Here is an 18,147-nt window from a genome sequence, read left to right as displayed (position 1 = left end):
CACATATATGTGTGTATATATACACATTATATATATATATGTATGTTTGCACACAAATATTAAAGAGATCCCATGGTTTATCTCCGAGTAAGAAAAATGAAAAAAAAAAATGTATAAATCAATACAGAAAATAGGCTTACAATATCTAGATGAGACTGTACTTACTAAAATGCTTATTTAACATCTGTCTTAGCCACTAGATTTGAAGCCGTGACCATTTTGTTCATCACTATTACTCCCAGTACTTAAAATGCTTTTGATACATAGGGGAGTGTCAATAAATTCTTGAGCCTCCTTTTCTTGAATTAACACAACAACAACAACAAAAATTAGAACACGGATATTCAGGTACAAGTGGCTGAAAATTAAACTATACATCTGACCCAAAGAATCCTGCTGGTCAAAGTGAGAGACAAAGGAAGAAATATAGTCAGGTATATTGTTTTTCTTGAGCACGAAAACACTTTATAGAATTGCTCCACAACGAAAAAGTTTTAATTCTTATCTAAGGTTTTACATAAAAATGTTGGGGCACATGGAAAATACTGCCATTGTATTAACATTGTATTAACAAACTCAGTAATATTTTTATGAGGCTAACTTTTTTGGTTTTTTATTATCTAAGAGTTGGTTTTATCCAATGGTGGTCAAACAAAGGTGAGAATCAGAACCTACCAGAGACCCTTCCAAATTATGTGTAGCTCCTTCCAAGGGATTTTGATTCAGCAGGTGCAGGATGAGGCACAGGCAGATATATTTTTAGAAGACTCATCAGGTGATTCTGATGCAAATCTTCTCTTAAGAAACCTGACCTATTCATTAAAATTTTCTTGGGCCTATATATAAATTCCAACCTTTATTTTGAGGACACTTCTCAAAAGCATTCTCATTTACCTAAAAGCATCTACTGAGAAATCAAAACATACTTGCAAATAGTTTGGATAATAATCTCAATTTGTCCTTATATTCTTTATAAAAATTACTAACTATAAGAGAAAACTTATTTTCAAATATGATGTGTCTGTATGTAAAAGAATATGCTTAGAAATCCCATTTGTCAGCTCCTTTCAAATCAATGCAAAACCACAACTTTATTTATTCAGGTTTTCACATTAGCAAAAGGCATACCAAGTACTTCTGTATTCAAGTAAAAGTTTGTCTCCTTTATGAAAGAATAATTTAAAATTTACTGCAGAAATGAATGCAATTTTTTATAGCAACTTATTTTTTTAAATGTGTCTAAAAGGCAGTAACATGAGGTATAGACATCTGGATGCTAAAAAGTCATGAAGAAACACAGTATTATGCATGATGATTGGTTGCCTAAAAGCTATTATGAAAATAAAGCAATAAAAGAATTCATGTGAAAGTCTATGAATCAAGATTACAGACAAAAGGAATTGCTTCACAAAATTATTTTCAGAGCATATCAGAATATGCCAGGATCTAGTTTTCAAAGAGGGGAGCAGTGTGATGAATAAGACTGTTAAGCATTTGAATAAAAAATAAACTTTTACAGTAAAATTTACTTTTTATTTGATTTCTCATTGTTGATTTCTAGATAACATAGGCCATAATGATTAGAATTATTAAGATTATACTTGAAAAATAATAACAATTGAGAAAAGATACCAAAGAAGGAAATAGAAAAAAAAAAGTAATTTCTAAATAAATTATCTCGATGTTTGAAAGTACATTGTATTAGTTCGTTTACTCGCTGCCGATAAAGACATACCCGAGATTGGGCAATTTACAAAAGAAAGAGGTTTAATGGACTCACAGTTCCACGTGGCTGGGGAGGTCTCACAACCATGACAGAAGGTGAAAGGCACATCTCACATGGTGGCAGACAAGAGAAGAAGAGCTTGTGCAGTGAAACTCCCCCTTATAAAACCATCAGATCTCATGAGACATATTCACTACCACAAGAGCAGTACGGGGGAAAACCGCCTCCATGATTCAATTGTCTACCACTGGTTCCTTCTCACAACACATGAAAATCATGGGAGCTACAATTCAAGATGAGATTTGGGTGGGGACACAGCCAAACATACCATACGTGTAAGTGGATACTTACATAATTGGAAATTTAACCAGGATTAAAAAAGAAAAAAAAAAGGCCGGGCGCAGTGGCTCAAGCCTGTAATCCCAGCACTTTGGGAGGCCGAGACAGGCGGATCACGAGGTCAGGAGATCGAGACCATCCTGGCTAACATGATGAAACCCCGTCTCTACTAAAAAATACAAAAAACTAGCCAGGTGAGGTGGCGGGCGCCTGTAGTCCCAGCTACTCGGGAGGCTGAGGCAGGAGAATGGCGTGAACCCGGGAGGCGGAGCTTGCAGTGAGCTGAGATCTGGCCACTGCACTCCAGCCTGGGGGACAGAGTGAGATCCCATGTCAAAAAAAAAAAAAAAGGCTTCTTCTCTCTTTTAGTGTCTCTAGCCTTCCCAGAATGACTCTGTGGCTTCACCACTTCAAGTCTGGAATCAAATAGGGGACATACAGACCAGTAGATACTTTTTGAGTGACATCTGTGTTAGAGACACTAAAAGGGAGAAGGTTTTTTGTTATATTAGTTTCCAAAGTACAAAAGTAGTCTTTAAATTTATAATTAATTTTAAATTTATAATTAAATTTATAATTTAAATTTATAATTAAATTAGGATTAAATAAAAAGAATTCTGTGTAAGGCAAGGATCTGCAAACTTGTGAAGTGTAAGTATTAGTGACTATTAGCTTTTGCAGGGCATACATTGTCTGCCATATGAAAATGAATAAATATGATTGTTTGCAAATAGTAATTTTTTGATAGTTAACTCAGATTTTAAATTCTATATGGCTTTCATGTATCATGACACAGTTTTCTTGTTTTGAGATGTTCTAGTCATTTAAAAATATAAAACCATCTTTATCTCCTGGGCTGGGCTAAAACAGGCAGGCAGTTGTTTGCCAGTCTCTCATCTAAGGAGCCTAACATGGTAAGGCTAACATTTCAAGTGATCAGCATCCAGTACACTTTCTCTCTTCTAGTATATATCACCTGCTTCTCCTTCTTTCTCAGATGATTCAAAAATTCTATTTATTTCTCACATAACTTAGTCATTCCTCTCAGAGAAATCTTCTAGAGACTATCACCTTCTTAATAAGCATTTCCATAATCCCTTTACCTATGTAATAAAACTTTTTTTTATATTAAGAGCTAACTACAAAGAGTTGTACACACACACATCTTTAACATGCATTAAAAAAAAATGTAAGATTAGTGTTTCCTTTCATTTTATATTTGTGTCTGCCCCCCAAATACCACCAAAATTCATACGTTCAAATCCCAAGGTGATGCTATTAGGAGGTGGGACCTGTGGGATTTAATTAGGTTTTGAGTGTGGATCCCTCATGAATGGTATTAGTGCCCTTATAAATGGGACCTCAGAGAGCTCCCTCACCCTTTCTGCTATGAGAGGACACAGGATATGACTGTGTATGAACCAGAAAAAGGGGCCTCATCAGACGCCAAATCTTGACTTTGGACTTCTCAGCCTCCGTAACTGTGAGAAATAAATATTTGCCGTTTAAACACCCAGCGTATATTTCTGTTATAGTAGCCCAAATAGACTAAGACAATATTATTAATACACATGAAAAGTAAATAGCAAAGAGCTCTAGTGAAAGTCCAAAAAGCCCATGTTTAAAGAGCACAGATACTACATGAACTCACGGTCATGTATATCCATCACACTGTATAATGTTATCATGCATAAGCCCTTGCTGACCTCATCAACTTCATGAGGTTTTTGTAAATTACTGAGAAACAAACAGCACCTAGAACAGTGACTGACATAAAATAATCACTGTATAAATATGTGCTGTATTACTATTATGCTGTTATTAGAAGCATTATTTCCTGCTAGATTATAAGCAAATGGAAAGTAAAGAGTGTGTGTTTCTCATCTTTGTTCCGCTCTGGCACCTAGGTTATTTGTCTTTGGCAAATTCTATTGTTGGATTAAAAAATATGACTATCACAAATAGTGGAGTCTCAAAGTTTCCCTTGCCATTTGTAGCCTTTTCAATGATAAAACAAGTTAATTACTGAATTCATTTAATAAAATCATTGCACTTTATTTTTCTTCCTTAATATAGCTTTGCTTCTGGTTTATAGCCAAATATATACTCGTTAAGTTCGATGATCTTCTTATGGATTTTGCGCCTTTAGCCAATGATGTTAATGTTTCAGGAATTGATCCAAGTTAAATCCTTCTAAAATTCTCCATTTTCTGTTCTCTTTAATGGTAGCATGACACTATCAGGGCTGGATAGTGTATGTGCATATGTGTGTGTCTATATATTTAATGTCTTATGTTTAATGTTGATTTTGTTCAAAAGTTCTATGATGGATTGCCATCATTAAGAGTATTTCTTTCTCTGGAGATTCTAGCTGTTTTTTCAGATGAAAGTATATTTTGTAGCTTTCAATATCCATAGCTTTTCCCTACTTCTTGAACAAATAAATATGAATATTTTTTCCTAAGTAAATGGGCTTAAATGAGACCATACTTATGGAAAAATAACTCTCATTTATAACTTTTTCCCTTACAATAATTTTATGTTAGGTTGGGCACAGTGGCTCACACCTGTAATTCCAGTGCTTTGGGAGGCCATGGTGGGCAGATCATGAGGTCAGGAGTTCGAGATCAGCCTAGTCAACATGGTGAAATACTGACTCTACTAAAAATACAAAAGTTAGCTGGGCACAGTGGCACGTGCCTGTAATCCCAGCTACTCGGGTGGCTGAGGCAGGAGAATGGCTTGAACCTAGCAGGTAGAGGTTGCAGTGAGCTGAGAGCACGCCACTGCACTCCAGCCCCGGCGACAGAGCAAGATGGCATCTCAAAAAAAAAAAAAAAAAAAGAAGAAGAAAAATTCTCTAAATAAATATACTACCCAGAACCTTAAACCTGATCTACAACCTTGGATGAGGTATAAGAGCAGGAATAATTCTGTACATTTAAATATAATGATTCCCTAAGAATTTTTCAAAGTAAAATACATCCTCTTTATTATGAACAACTGCATTCTGTGGTTTTCTATTTTCTTATATCCCTGGGTTATGACCAAGAAGGCCTTATATTTCTTCTAGCTTGAGTAAATTTAGTCAGGTTTCTTTCTAATTTTAGGCCTCGACCTCTCTTTAGAAAATCTGTCATTGTAAATCTTTTCTCTGCCCTTTTAATATGTAAATCTTTTAAAAATCCTCTTGACACTTTTATTACCAAGGAATGTCTTCCTCAAGGACCCCAAAGCCATCTCTATGAAATTTTATCATTAAGGAAGATAGAACCAATACATCCCAGTTTCTGTAAAAGGATAAGAGCCTAACTTCAGCAGAAGCCTTGTTCCAAATTGCAAAACTATCCCCTGTCATGATGATACAAGAACATTTACTTTCCTATTGGTTAAAGCCAGTTATCAAACACAATTGGCCTATTATCCCCAGCCTCCATCCTAGCTCATAAAAGCTCTGCAGCCCTTTGCTTTAGCCAAGTTGAGTTTGGACTGAGTCTGGTTTCTCTCTCCTATTGCAACAGCCTTGAAGGAAGTCTTCATTACCTGTTTAACTGTCCTGTGCAATTTTTGTTTTCACAGAAAGTGATTTTGGCAAGTAGATGAGGGCTCTATTTTGAAATTTTTGTGACTCATGAATTTTAGCAAGAACTTATATTTTCTAGAGAAGAAGGTGAGAGAAAGATAATATATAAACAATAAATACTATGTTCTATCTAGGTGCACACTGTTGCTGCATTCATAGAGGTCTGTGGGTTATGGGGGAGAAGAGCTCTGGAGGTCTTGCCAGCTCTGTGTATTCTCTGCAGCGGGACTGACACTTTATCTTTCTAACTGTACTAGACTTGAGATTCCTATAGCAGGATCCTAACTTTATTAATCTTACAAATCTACAATAGATATGATTGTTTTTGAATAAAATAGAGATTTACTGATTTATGAAGAAAAAAATATCTAAGGCCAAACAAATTACCTGAAAAACAGTAAAATAAGTTTAAGCAAATTCAGAATAAGCAAAAGAGATTACTGGTTGTCTCCATGTCTATTTTATACTTTTATGATAGTCATTATCATTACTATTTTAATTATACTTGAACACAGATATTAGGACAGTACATGAACAAACACTTGCAGTTTGCAAATATATTATTACCAGTAGATAGAAAGTGCCTGTGCTCCAAAGGTAGGTTGAAACAAATACAATAAATAATTGCAGCAATGATTGGAGCCTAAAACCATAAATTACACAAAGACATGATCAGGAATACAATAATGATATAAATATCAGGAGATATTATTTTCATCATCTAGTAACACAAGTTAACACTGAAGAATGTTATCATCAAAGTAACCACAGCCATCATGTATTATTTTAAACTGAGCACAGAATTTCTGGCTCTGCCTATCCAGATTCTTATTCATACTTAGTTAACGAGCGTCTTCCTTTCTCTCTTCTGTTCTCCTGTCTGGATCAGCTTTCGCCCCCACAGAAATGTTCCATTTTGATTTCTGCATTAATTAATTTCATACTGCTACAGTAACAAATTACCAACGTCTTAGTGGCTTAAAAACAAATTTATTGCTTTATAGTTTGGGAGGTCAGAAGTCTAAAATCAAGGTGTTGGCAAAGCTTCACTCTTTCTGGAGGCTTCAGGGGAGAATTGTTCCAGTGTCCAAAATCTGCAGTATTCTTGGCTCATAGCCCCCTCCTCCATCTTCAAAGTACATCACTCCAAGCTTGGGTTCCGTTACTGTATCTCTTTTTTATAACACTGACTCATCCTTCTTTCCTCTTTAAGGAGCCTTGACTGCACCCAATTATGTGATCCAGGATAATGTTCCCATTAAGCTCCATAACTTAATCACGTTTCCAAAATTCACTTTGCCACATAAGGTAAAACATTCACATATTCCGTGAATATCTTTTTGAGGAGGAGGCATTATTGTGTCTACCACAGCCTCCTACTGTGAACTTAGGTAGTCTGTTTTGATTTTATAAGAATAAAGCAGAAAACAAGCCTTGGAAAGGATGGTTTTTCTGCCCAGCATCTAAAACCTGGTTTACCTTACAGCTCAGACCAATTCCCTTACTATGCTGAGGTCAACATTTTCCAGCATGCACTATAGCTACACCCAATGACTTCTAGAGGGTTTCATACATTGTCTGGGAAGCAGAATCCACATTATGACCTGAAGACAACTCAGCATATGCTTTCCTGGAACCCTTCATCAAACAGTGGCAAATCTTAACTGATCTTGATCAATAAAATGACTTTGTGAGATAGGCTAACAGAGGAGAATTGATGATGAGGGAAGTGGGCAGACCTGAGATTCAGTATTTTCTTTGCCATTTCATGAAGTGTAACCTGAAGGTTAGTTAGTCTCTAGAGCAGCGCTGGAAGTCAACATATTTTTTCGACTTTCCCTGTGTCCACAATACTTTATTGCTTCTTTCTTCTCAGGGATGTTTTTTCCCTTCACTACCTGAATCTAGGTTGTCCTGTGTCTTGCTTGGGTCGATATAATGTGGCAGAAATTACGATGTGCCAATTTTGTCTAACAGCCTCAAAAGACCATACAACCTCTATTCTTACCATTCTTGAAACAAGCCCAGGTTACCCAAGTGATGATAGGAGGCAGAGGTCCAGGCCCCTTGTTTTCTGGGCGGACAGACAGCCACCTTCATGGAGGCAGAGCCACCATGCTGACCAATAGCTGATGCATATGTGAACCCACTTAAGACCAGCATAAAAACACCCTACTGAGCCCAGGACAAATTAATGACCCACAAAATCATGAGCTAAGGAAATTAAAGCACCAGGTTTGGGGATGATTTATTAAGCAATAAGGTAGTTGATACAACCACAGATAGAAAGAGGATGAGAGTGGGTGACCAGTTTTTGTCAGGTGATGGCAGCGTATCCTGATAAAATGAACCAAAATAAACTTGAAATGGCCAAATTAAACAGTGGGGGAGAAGTCAGATCTTGACATGTGAATTTCTTTGAACTCAGCAAGAGCTCTAGTTCCTTGACTATTCGAATCTTTGCCTTATCTGTTATGTCCCATCATTACTATGTATCATAGATATCAGGATCCGTCAATTCTCTCTTCTATTGGTAATATATGCATTTTCTTCTATTCATCTAAATATAAAACTTTGTTTATTAGCCTCTTTAATAAGTTATTTTTAACTCCTCTTAAAATATCTTAATTCTGAAAGAATAAAACAGTTTGCCTTCTCTGAGTCTTTCTTTGCCATAATAACTTAAATTTTTCAGTTTCACTAAGAAATGTCTAAAGCCTTCTTTTCATCATTTAATGTATGCTCTCCATGGATGTTATCAATGGTCTCTTTAATTTTGATTACCATGCATGTGCATATAACTCCTAGACCTAAGAATGTACTATAGACCTTTTCCTTGAACTACAGACCTATATTCACGACTTCTTAAACATATTTACCTTGCTATTACAGTGCATCAAACATCACTTGCTCCAAGCCATCCTATACATCTCCACCCCATTCTCAAAGAACAACACAAGTATTCAGCTATTTACACAAACTAGAAACACTGGCTTTGTCTTTAAATTTCCTTTTAACCTTCCTCATACAATTAGTACATTCTCTCCTATCTACTTCTTATATATCTCTTTCTTGGAATCCTACACATTGAAATTGACCTAGGAACCAACACACCATGGGAGGGCTGGGGGGAAAGGAAGGACAATTTTACATGATCTGTGATTTGTGCTCGGCAAAATAAACTCCATAATGGACTCACCGAAAAACGTCTTTGATATACACATATTCTGAGAATACTGCTATAATAACTATCAAAATTAAAAAAAATCAAACAAAAGCTGAAATACTCTTAAGTGAACAAAATCAACAAAAGTTGAAATAATCCTAAGTGAAAAAAGGCAGTGCCTTTTGATCAGGTCAAATGTGTCAACATGTAAATTAGTATAATTTTCTTCAAAGAATGTTGATTTCTTATTTTCTTATTTTTATAAAACTCTATGTTAATCTCTACTCTTGACTGCTCAAGCACAGGTAAATTTATACCTTAATTAGCAGATAATAAGCCTATATACACAAACACACACACATAATGATTAAAACAGTATATACTTATATACATAGTAACAATGATTGAATTAAGTGGAAAATATAATCTGAAGTCCAGAAGCTCACCAAATTTTCTCGGCCTTTAAAACTAAAATAATCCAAAATTTATGCCTTATAATGGTCAAATGAGAGCAATGTCTTTGCTCAATTTTAAGAAATATGCATCCCGAGCAGCAGGATTAATTGAATAAAATGCTTGAAAGAAAATAAAAATGAAAGGAAGAAAAATAAATTGGAATTAACCTTGGTTTGATTTTCTTTCACCACATATCAGCAACATTTATGAAATACTAAATGAAATACATATTTGATTGTGGAAATTAGCCCTCAATATTGCAAGTAATAGGCAAAAGAAACATTTCAATACAAGATAGTAAACTCCAGATAGTCCACATCTGTGCAGCTTGAGTTGAAGGTTGGAACTGAATGGCAGGCAGACGGCATTATGAACGCCTCCACATCTTGCTCTATTATTTTGACTTCATTCAGCCTTTCATAGGGTATAGATATGAGAATATTTTGAATCTAGCACAGCAAAATTAGCCTTCAAAAGCCTAAATGTCTTAATAGTGTGACAATGTGGACCACCAAAGAAATCACATGTCAGATACTGGATGCATAGTTGCTTTCAGAGGAAATTAATTTTGAAAATGCTCATTTTTTACTCTATAGTAACTCCATAGTAACGTGTTTTATAGAAAAATAATCCATATTTAATCACAACTGAGGACTTATATTGAAAACCGAGGTCCATTGGAGGAGAGACCCCATATATTAAAGAAAAAAATTTAAAAAATACTAAAGTACCTAATTTTAAGTTATGATAGCAAATGTAAAAAGAAATAATTCTAGGTAAAACAAAAACTATTGTATTCACTGAAATGTGATAATCTCTATGTTTACACTATGTAAGTTTTCAAGTCCTATTTAACTGGTTATAAAGGGTATCACAGAAGCATTCATAAATGGTCAAGAAATAGTATTTGCATTGCTTTAACTGTTTAAGATGAAAATTTCATCATCATTTTTACCTTTAAACTATATAATTAGGTTTATTCTTACAGGAATGATTAAATCATAAAAAACTGTCATTATTTACAGCAATCTTTAGCCTTCCAAATTCTGCACATTTTGTCATATTAATAAATATTTTCTGTATAAGATATTGAAACAATAATAGACTAACCACCAGCATTATTTTCACGTTTCTCTATTTATTCTTTTTCAAATATTTATTTTAAAAATGATTGCTTTTGTGTTTTTCTCTTCCTGCTTCTAAAATTATTCTATGCCAAGTACAGCACATTCAAATGCTGCAAAATACAATGACAACTTTCGCAAACTGGAATAAATCTCATTGTACATATATCAGTACATTATTTATGAAAAGGGTATGGACCAAAGCTTTATTATAGTATAGAATAGAGAGAAAATAGATTCAGATGATTATCAAGCATGGTCTGCAGGTAGAAAGTAATCTAATTCCAATAGAAGTTACTCTATCCAGATGGACATTGAAACTTGATTGTCCAAATGTGAAGTAATATTGAGACATTCAGAACCACCAGAACAAGCACATTTATGACTTATAACAAAAATCTTGTCAACATCTGAGCAACGTCTGGTTGTAAATGTTTTCTTATGTGGAGAAGGGACTGGGAGACCAACCAAAAAACTGTTCGATTTGGTGGACTGCTATCCCAGTAAAATTTTAAAAATATTCTGTGGTGATAAAAGGAGGCCAAATTTATCTCTTTTTTTTTTTTTTTTTTTTTCAGAATTTCTGGGTTTTAGTCTTCCAACTTGGATTCAAAAATCCATTCTAAATTTCACATACAATGCCACTACTTTCTGGGACAGAAAGAATACTGAACTTAGGGGACTCATACATTGTTTTGCAGATCTCTCCTGCTATGAAAGGTCCCTGGAAAAGTTTTATCTAGAGAATAATGTAGGCTCCATGTTTATTTAAATCTTGGTAAGTAGAATTGAAAATCAAAATCCTGTCTTGTTAGGGCCACAAACAGTAAACTTTTAGTTCAGACAGAGAAATCTTGAGAACAAGACTTCCTTGATTCTGGGAAAACAACTCCAAATAAACTCTAGCTACAAAATGGTAAGCAAATCTTTCCTTATGAAATTGAGTATAGAGATACTGTTGGCCTTATGATGGAAAGACACCTGGATTTGGCGGTAAAGGCTGCCTTTGTTGGGCCAGCAGATCACATTCTTTTAAGATGGAAGGTTTTAGGGATGTGAATGAGAGTGATGGATATTCCTTACATAGGTCCTCACAGCTTGCTCTTCCACGGTTAGATTAAGCCCAGAAAATCACACAAATTTTCTCATGAAGTATATACAGTGAAAGTATTCATTTTTAACTTGTTTTGAAGCTCTCATTATTGAAAGTTCTCATTAATTTAACAAAGTTGTGATAAATTATTTTAGAATTTCTAAGTATATAATATCATTCTATAATAATTATTTCACTGCTTCCTTTCAATTGCTGATATTATTCTGTCTTTTTCCCTTAGTATTAGGTCGATTCTTTTAAGACTAGTTGGAATAATAAAAATATATAGTTTTGAGTTTAAACAGCAATTTTTTAAAAAGATGTATTTAAAAATGAAGAAGTTAGAAGCAGGCTATGAACTAGGTGTGGGGGACATAAAAATAACTTAAGAGGTGAAGCAATGATCACTAAGCTTAGGATTGTGTCAAAGGGAAAATAAACAGCCAAGAGCTATCATGACAGGAAGAGGCAAGGAAAGAAACTTAAAATAACTTCAAGGCTAAGAGAGAATAAGAAAAGAGAGAAGAAGGAAAGAAGGAAAGAAAGAAAGAAAATGAGAGAGAAAGAAAAAAAAGAAAGAAAAGACAAGAAAGAAAGACAAGAAAGAAAGAAAGAAGAGTGAGAAAGAAAAGGAAAGAAAGAAAGAAAGAAAGAAAGAAAGAAAGAAAGAAAGAAAGAAAGAAAGAAAGAAAGAAAGAAAGAAAGAAAGAAAGAAAGAAAGAAAGAAAGGAAGGAAGGAAGGAAGGAAGGAAGGAAGGAAGGAAGGAAGGAAGGAAGGAAGGAAGGAAGGAAGGAAGGGTATTTATAACCAGCAAGTAATAACGTTTTAAATAAATATTGATATTCATTATAATACAGTCATTTGAAAAGAAGTGAAAAGCTTGAAATGAATTAAAGTTATCACAGACACTTCCATGAATAAGTGTTTAAGAGAAATAAGCAAATATTTTAATTTTTTACTCATATTTTATTGAGCTGCACCTAAAATACCTTACAATATGTTTCATGTGTAATCCATTCTATTTGCAAAGCACTGTACATATATGTTCCTATTTACCAACAGCAGTTTTGTGAAGGAGTATTAAAAGCCCTCTCATTTATATTACCTCATCTGTTGCCCACATTCCCTTCCTCATTATTCTCCAGTGAAATCGCCCCAGTTCTTCTTTCTGTATTTAGCAGGTTATCTCATAAGTGAAGTCTCTGCACAGGTGGTTACCTCTGTGCCGCTTTCCCTTGTCTACCTGAGAAAAACAGTGTTATGGATCCACTATTCAACTTCTTCCCCAGGGCATGTTCAAATCCTTGAAAGCCCTGGTAGAACCGACCAGTTGGCTGACAGATGGGGCCTGAGTTCTCTTGGACACTTCTAAAAAGCCTTGGATATTTATTCAATCCTTGTGACCACAGCTAAGTCTATGAAAAAGATCACAATATTTATGGAACTGGGACATCTATATTCCATGATTAGACCAGTTCCCATGACTGAAGGGACACACACACACACACACACACACACTCCCTAGAAAAAAAAAAAATACATCTTGCTGGTCCAGGCGCTACGCTTCTTCTGTTTACTGTTTAAAGAAATAACAGGAGCGATTTTTTAGACTCAAAAGATGAGTATGGTAAGGGGCATGAAAGCAGAGCACAGGGGAGTCACCAGGCAGGGGGAGGTTTGAAGAACTGGAAAAAACTTTACGTTGCTTTCCAGGAATTACAAGTAGTTTAGTAACTGCTCTAGATTGTTGAGTGAAACTGAGGAATAGTGATATGTATCTGGCAATTATGAGTCTGAAGCGCCACAATTTTTTTTTTAATTTTACCTATTTCAAACAGCAAAGTTTCAAATATCTCGTTTTAATACCCATGTATCCTATTCTGATGAGTTAATGATCATAAAAATTTTACAGACCATACTGCTTAGGTTCATGCCTTCTGTTGCTATATACTTTAACTTTTAGAATCTAATGGTTCTGCCTCAGAATGGCAAACATAAGATAAAACTTAAAAATCAGATCTATTTTCCTCACTAGAAAACTGAAAGCAAGTTTAAGAGATCCCAATTCTAAGCATCTAATAGTTCTTTGCAGTTCATAGAAAGCATATGAACAATGTCTGAGGATAACAGGACAAACCCTGGATTATTCTGGAACCAATTACAGGGTAAGAAGCATAGAAGCTACACATAAACTTTGAATTATATATTTCAATACATTAATAAAATAATTGCTGAGAATAAGAAAATTATGAATTAATGGTAAATTTTCATCTAAAAACTAGATGAATATACAATTGACCTCTGAAAAACGTACGGGTTGGGAGAACCACCCCCGACACAGCCAAAAATCTGTGTATAACTTTGGATCGCTCAAAACTTAACTACTAATATCCTACTGTTGGCCAGAAACCTTACTGATAACACAATTAGCCTATTAACACATATATAGACTAATATCTTCATATATTTTAGGCATTCAATACATAACTATTTTTCTTAAAATTTTCAAGATGTCTAGGCTACATAAGTCATCTGTGAGTATTTTCAAATTGTCACAAATTTCCAAAAAGATTGTAATATAGTTATTGAAAAAATATCTATATATAAGTGGACTCACTCAGTTAAAGTCCATGTTTTTTAAGGATCAACTGTATAACACCATAAGCTTAAACTGCAGTAAAACTCAAATGTATCATTTCCACTATTTTTAGTCAACTCTTACAGAAGTTATTTATTTATGTTTGTTTATTCCAATGCAGATGAGAAAGTAGGATTGTTTGGACACTGGAACATATTAACAGATGATAAAACATTGTAAAATTTTTAAAAATTAGTTTGGAGGTGGAGGGAGCTTTGGAAATAAAACTTAAGCTCCTGTATATGAGTTAATTTTCCACTATCTAGTATCTACTCAGAACTACATGGAGAAGAAGGAGTGTAGGAAGAAAGTAAAAAGTAACATTTGCTAAGCCTAAAGATATTTTAGCATGAAGAAAACTGAGATCTTGTTTTCATTTATCTCCATGTTGATATTATCTGCTCTATATAAAAGCACCATACCATAGGTATTTTTAAAAATATTTTTACCTATTTCAAACAGCAAAATTTCAGATATCTCGTCTTAACAACCATGCATCCTATCATGATGAATTAATGAACATAAAAATTGCAGACCATACTGCTTAGGTTCATGCCATCTGTTGCTACACATTATTTTACTTTTAGAATCTAATGGTTCTGCCTCAAATGGTATATATATTCTCCACATTAAGATAAAACTTAAAAATCAGATCTACTTTGCACATTAGAAAGCTGAAAGCAAGTTAGTGCCATCCCCTTTAAGAGTAATAAACTATGATTAACTTCTTAGTCTAAATTATTGTTCATATAAACAGTGTATTTAGGCTCAAAATGATACAGAAAATCATGATAGCATTCAACAGTCTGAACTGTCTACTGATATGTATAAAATCCCTGGGTAACTAAACGTTATTTTTTTGACCTTTGATAGCTACTGGGTTTGGTTCTACACTTCATAGTAATTCAGGATGAACAAGAATTGTTTCATTACATATGAAGATTTACATTGGCTACTTATGACATAGAAGTAATATGAAATTTTTCAGCCACTGTTGTTTCTTAAGGTTCTCCTGTATATTGTGTGTGCTTAATTATTCCTAATCTTTGATGTTATATAAGAAAACAAAGAATTAGACAAGTATTTATGTATTGGAAGCCATTTAAGAAAATAAAATTTAATTTTAGTTGATAACTATCTCAAGTAAAAATAATGGAGTTTTGACCTCATATTCATTGAAAAAATTGTTAAAATATTTAGCTAACTTCTCATATAATGATTGATGAATAAATATTTAATAATAACCAATTATTGACTTTTATTAGATTCAAAGCATCACTCAGATTTTGGGCAGAAGTAAGGAATCTCTAGTACCAAAACCAAAAATTCTATTAATCTAAATTTTTAAAAATTTGGAATGTTTTTTAATCATAACTTATTAAATAGAAGATTATATCTTTTTTAATACCTAAGAGAACTTCATACATGAAATTTGGGTCCACTGAATATCCTTTCTGTGACTTATTTCTGCATTTGTAAAATAATTACCATCTCTAATAATAGTCAAAGTAGATTATACAGTGTTTTTAATGAGATTTATTTCAGTTTGGCCTTTTGAATAACTCTTTTATATATTTAACAACATTTCAATTATAACAATAACTAGTGAATACTACATATTATTGAAAAAGTAAATATAAGATCTAGAAATGATACTACTAACATTTTAACATTTTTCTTGTAATCTGTTATTCTGTATAAATATACTTTTTATAAAATGTGACTTTGTAAAAGTTTGGATACTGCCTTTTAATAATTTTTGAATAAAAATTTTCATATTCATTTGCAAAAACAACATCACCACATTACTACAATGATGGATGCAAATTTCTTAATATGATAATATCATAAATTATTTACCATTTCTTCAATTGTTCAATATTTTATGTTTCCATATTTTCAGTGTCCTAATAGTAGCTTCATGAAATTGTTGAGAAAATAAAATAAAGCCTGTAAGTTAGTCAAAAAGAAAAGCCTGACAGATATTAATTGCTACCTATAAGAATAATAATGATTTGTGATGTTTTTATATTGTTATAAGTGATAATCAAATTTATCCCTGCAATTTTTTCATGAGTTTCATGTTTTTAGATGACATAATTTTTAACCTAGGTTTTTTATGTCTCCTTTTGTAACAATTTTCTAAAATTTCCAGAAATGATATAAAATTAGAAAATAAGTTTTATATTTCCTTTACTAAATCAAATATTTTATATTGAATTTAGAATTTTCAAAGATTCGTGCTACCTTCATTATAATATATAAAATACAGGTAGCTGTTCAATAAAAAGTTTCAATTTGCATTAAAAATTCTTGAATGTGAACAGACTGATTTCAGATGACTCTTTGAAATCTTTGAGCAGCATTGCACCTTACTGAATTCCTTTTATTTTAGACAACAAAACAAAACATTTTACCAACAGTTGGCCTACTCTAGTTATTAAAACTTTTATACACAGATTGTAACCAGCTTAGCTAAAACAGCAGCTGTCCACTGGAAATAATTGCAGAAATGTATTTCTCATTGGCCTGAAATCAAACACATGTTTTCCTATAACAACTAAAATATAACTTTATTTATTGATATGTGCTGATTATTGAAAAGCATTAATTACAAAGTTATGCACTGGATTTTCACACTGACAACAAAATTCATATCTTAGGGATCAATATATTGATATATTTTTAATGTTTCAAATAGTTGATAAACTAAGACTACATTTTGAAATAACAGCTTTTGAGTTATTTTTGATTAAATATTTGTAAAAAGTCATGTCTCTATATTGAAAAGAGAAGAGTCCATTTTCTCCTATAACTGTGTTGAGAACTAATTTAAATATACTGATGGAAAATAATCTTTAGTTTAGGCTGTACTGACTTTCTCTTTCACACTCTAGAAATTACGATAGGTTTTACAACTTTTCATGCTCTTCTTGTATGAAATATTCAAGTCTCCCAATTACTATAAATTTTAAATGGCAATAATTGTTAATGTAGCAAGTCTTCAACATTTTGGTTTCTACTTGAAATTATATTATTTTCATTCATGGAGAAAATAATAGCATATGTTGTTTGCATCCACAGGCTTTTAGTTGATTTTAGGGTTTCATTAGTGGAACAGTCAAGGCAGAAACATATTCATCTCTCCAAATAGGTCTTTAAAACAGCACCTTGCCAGTTTGCTTTATTTTTATAGTGCTATAGATAACGGCTGTGAGTTTCTTAAAGAATAGAATTGATGGGTGTTATTACAAATGTAACTCAAGGTTCCCTAAGAGTCTGACACCTAAAAATAAATGCATAGCTTATCTTACTAAAATTAAAATAGTAATGATCCCATATGGCCATTCGTTTTGTCTAGTGCATTCTCCCATCAAACAGACAGGACTTCTCAGTAATCTGTGGTAAGAGATAAATAAAGAAAACATTACCTTCTGTATAGTAATGATTCCTTCCTGTGTTTCTTTGTCAACAGAAATCTTAAAAATGCCCAATCCATCACCATCCACAATTCTGTACTCCATTTCAGCATTAGCTCCAATATCTGCATCGGCAGCTTTAATTCTGGCCACAACTGAGGCTACAGGTAATGACTCTGGGACGTTATATTGATAAGACCCTGTGAAATTCAAAACAAGAAATGAATACATTATACCAAGACAACCAATAAAAACTTAACTATTGGGTTATTTTGACCTCATCTTAGCATAACTTCTTTTTATTTTTTGATAAAAAATATGCTAAGATAATGGAAAACAAAAGATGTTTCATATAGCCTTAAGAGATTTGATGGGAATGATTAGTTAATAATCACTGTGATAGCAGAAATAGATGGTGAGGAAAAGCAAGAGAAGAATCTCTAATTCTTGTATTTCTGGTGGTGAGAAATATCCTACACTGAAAAATAAAAATAAATTGAAAGTAATTATAATTGATATATAATTATTAAATGTAATTCAATATAATAATTACAATAATGTGTAAAACACTAAGAAATAAAAATAGAATAGATTGGGCTTCC

The 18,147-nt window shown here is 33.2% G+C and overlaps 1 protein-coding gene across 2 annotated transcripts in view; it reads right to left on the bottom strand.

Moving 5' to 3' along the window:
- CDH7 (cadherin 7) overlaps nt 1-18,147 on the bottom strand; it is a 138,734-nt gene that overhangs the window by 49,639 nt on the left and 70,948 nt on the right. For both annotated transcript variants that reach the window (XM_010385602.2, XM_010385601.2), the window contains exon 6: nt 17,558-17,745. In XM_010385602.2, the coding sequence (XP_010383904.2) occupies nt 17,558-17,745 (188 nt within the window). The remainder of the gene's footprint in view (nt 1-17,557; nt 17,746-18,147) is intronic.

This window comes from Rhinopithecus roxellana, chromosome 21 (assembly GCF_007565055.1).
Source record: "Rhinopithecus roxellana isolate Shanxi Qingling chromosome 21, ASM756505v1, whole genome shotgun sequence".
NCBI classification, from domain to species: Eukaryota; Metazoa; Chordata; class Mammalia; order Primates; family Cercopithecidae; genus Rhinopithecus; species Rhinopithecus roxellana.
The sequence above is the reverse complement of the archived record's forward strand: the minus strand, read 5'-3'. Positions and strand labels throughout refer to the sequence as shown.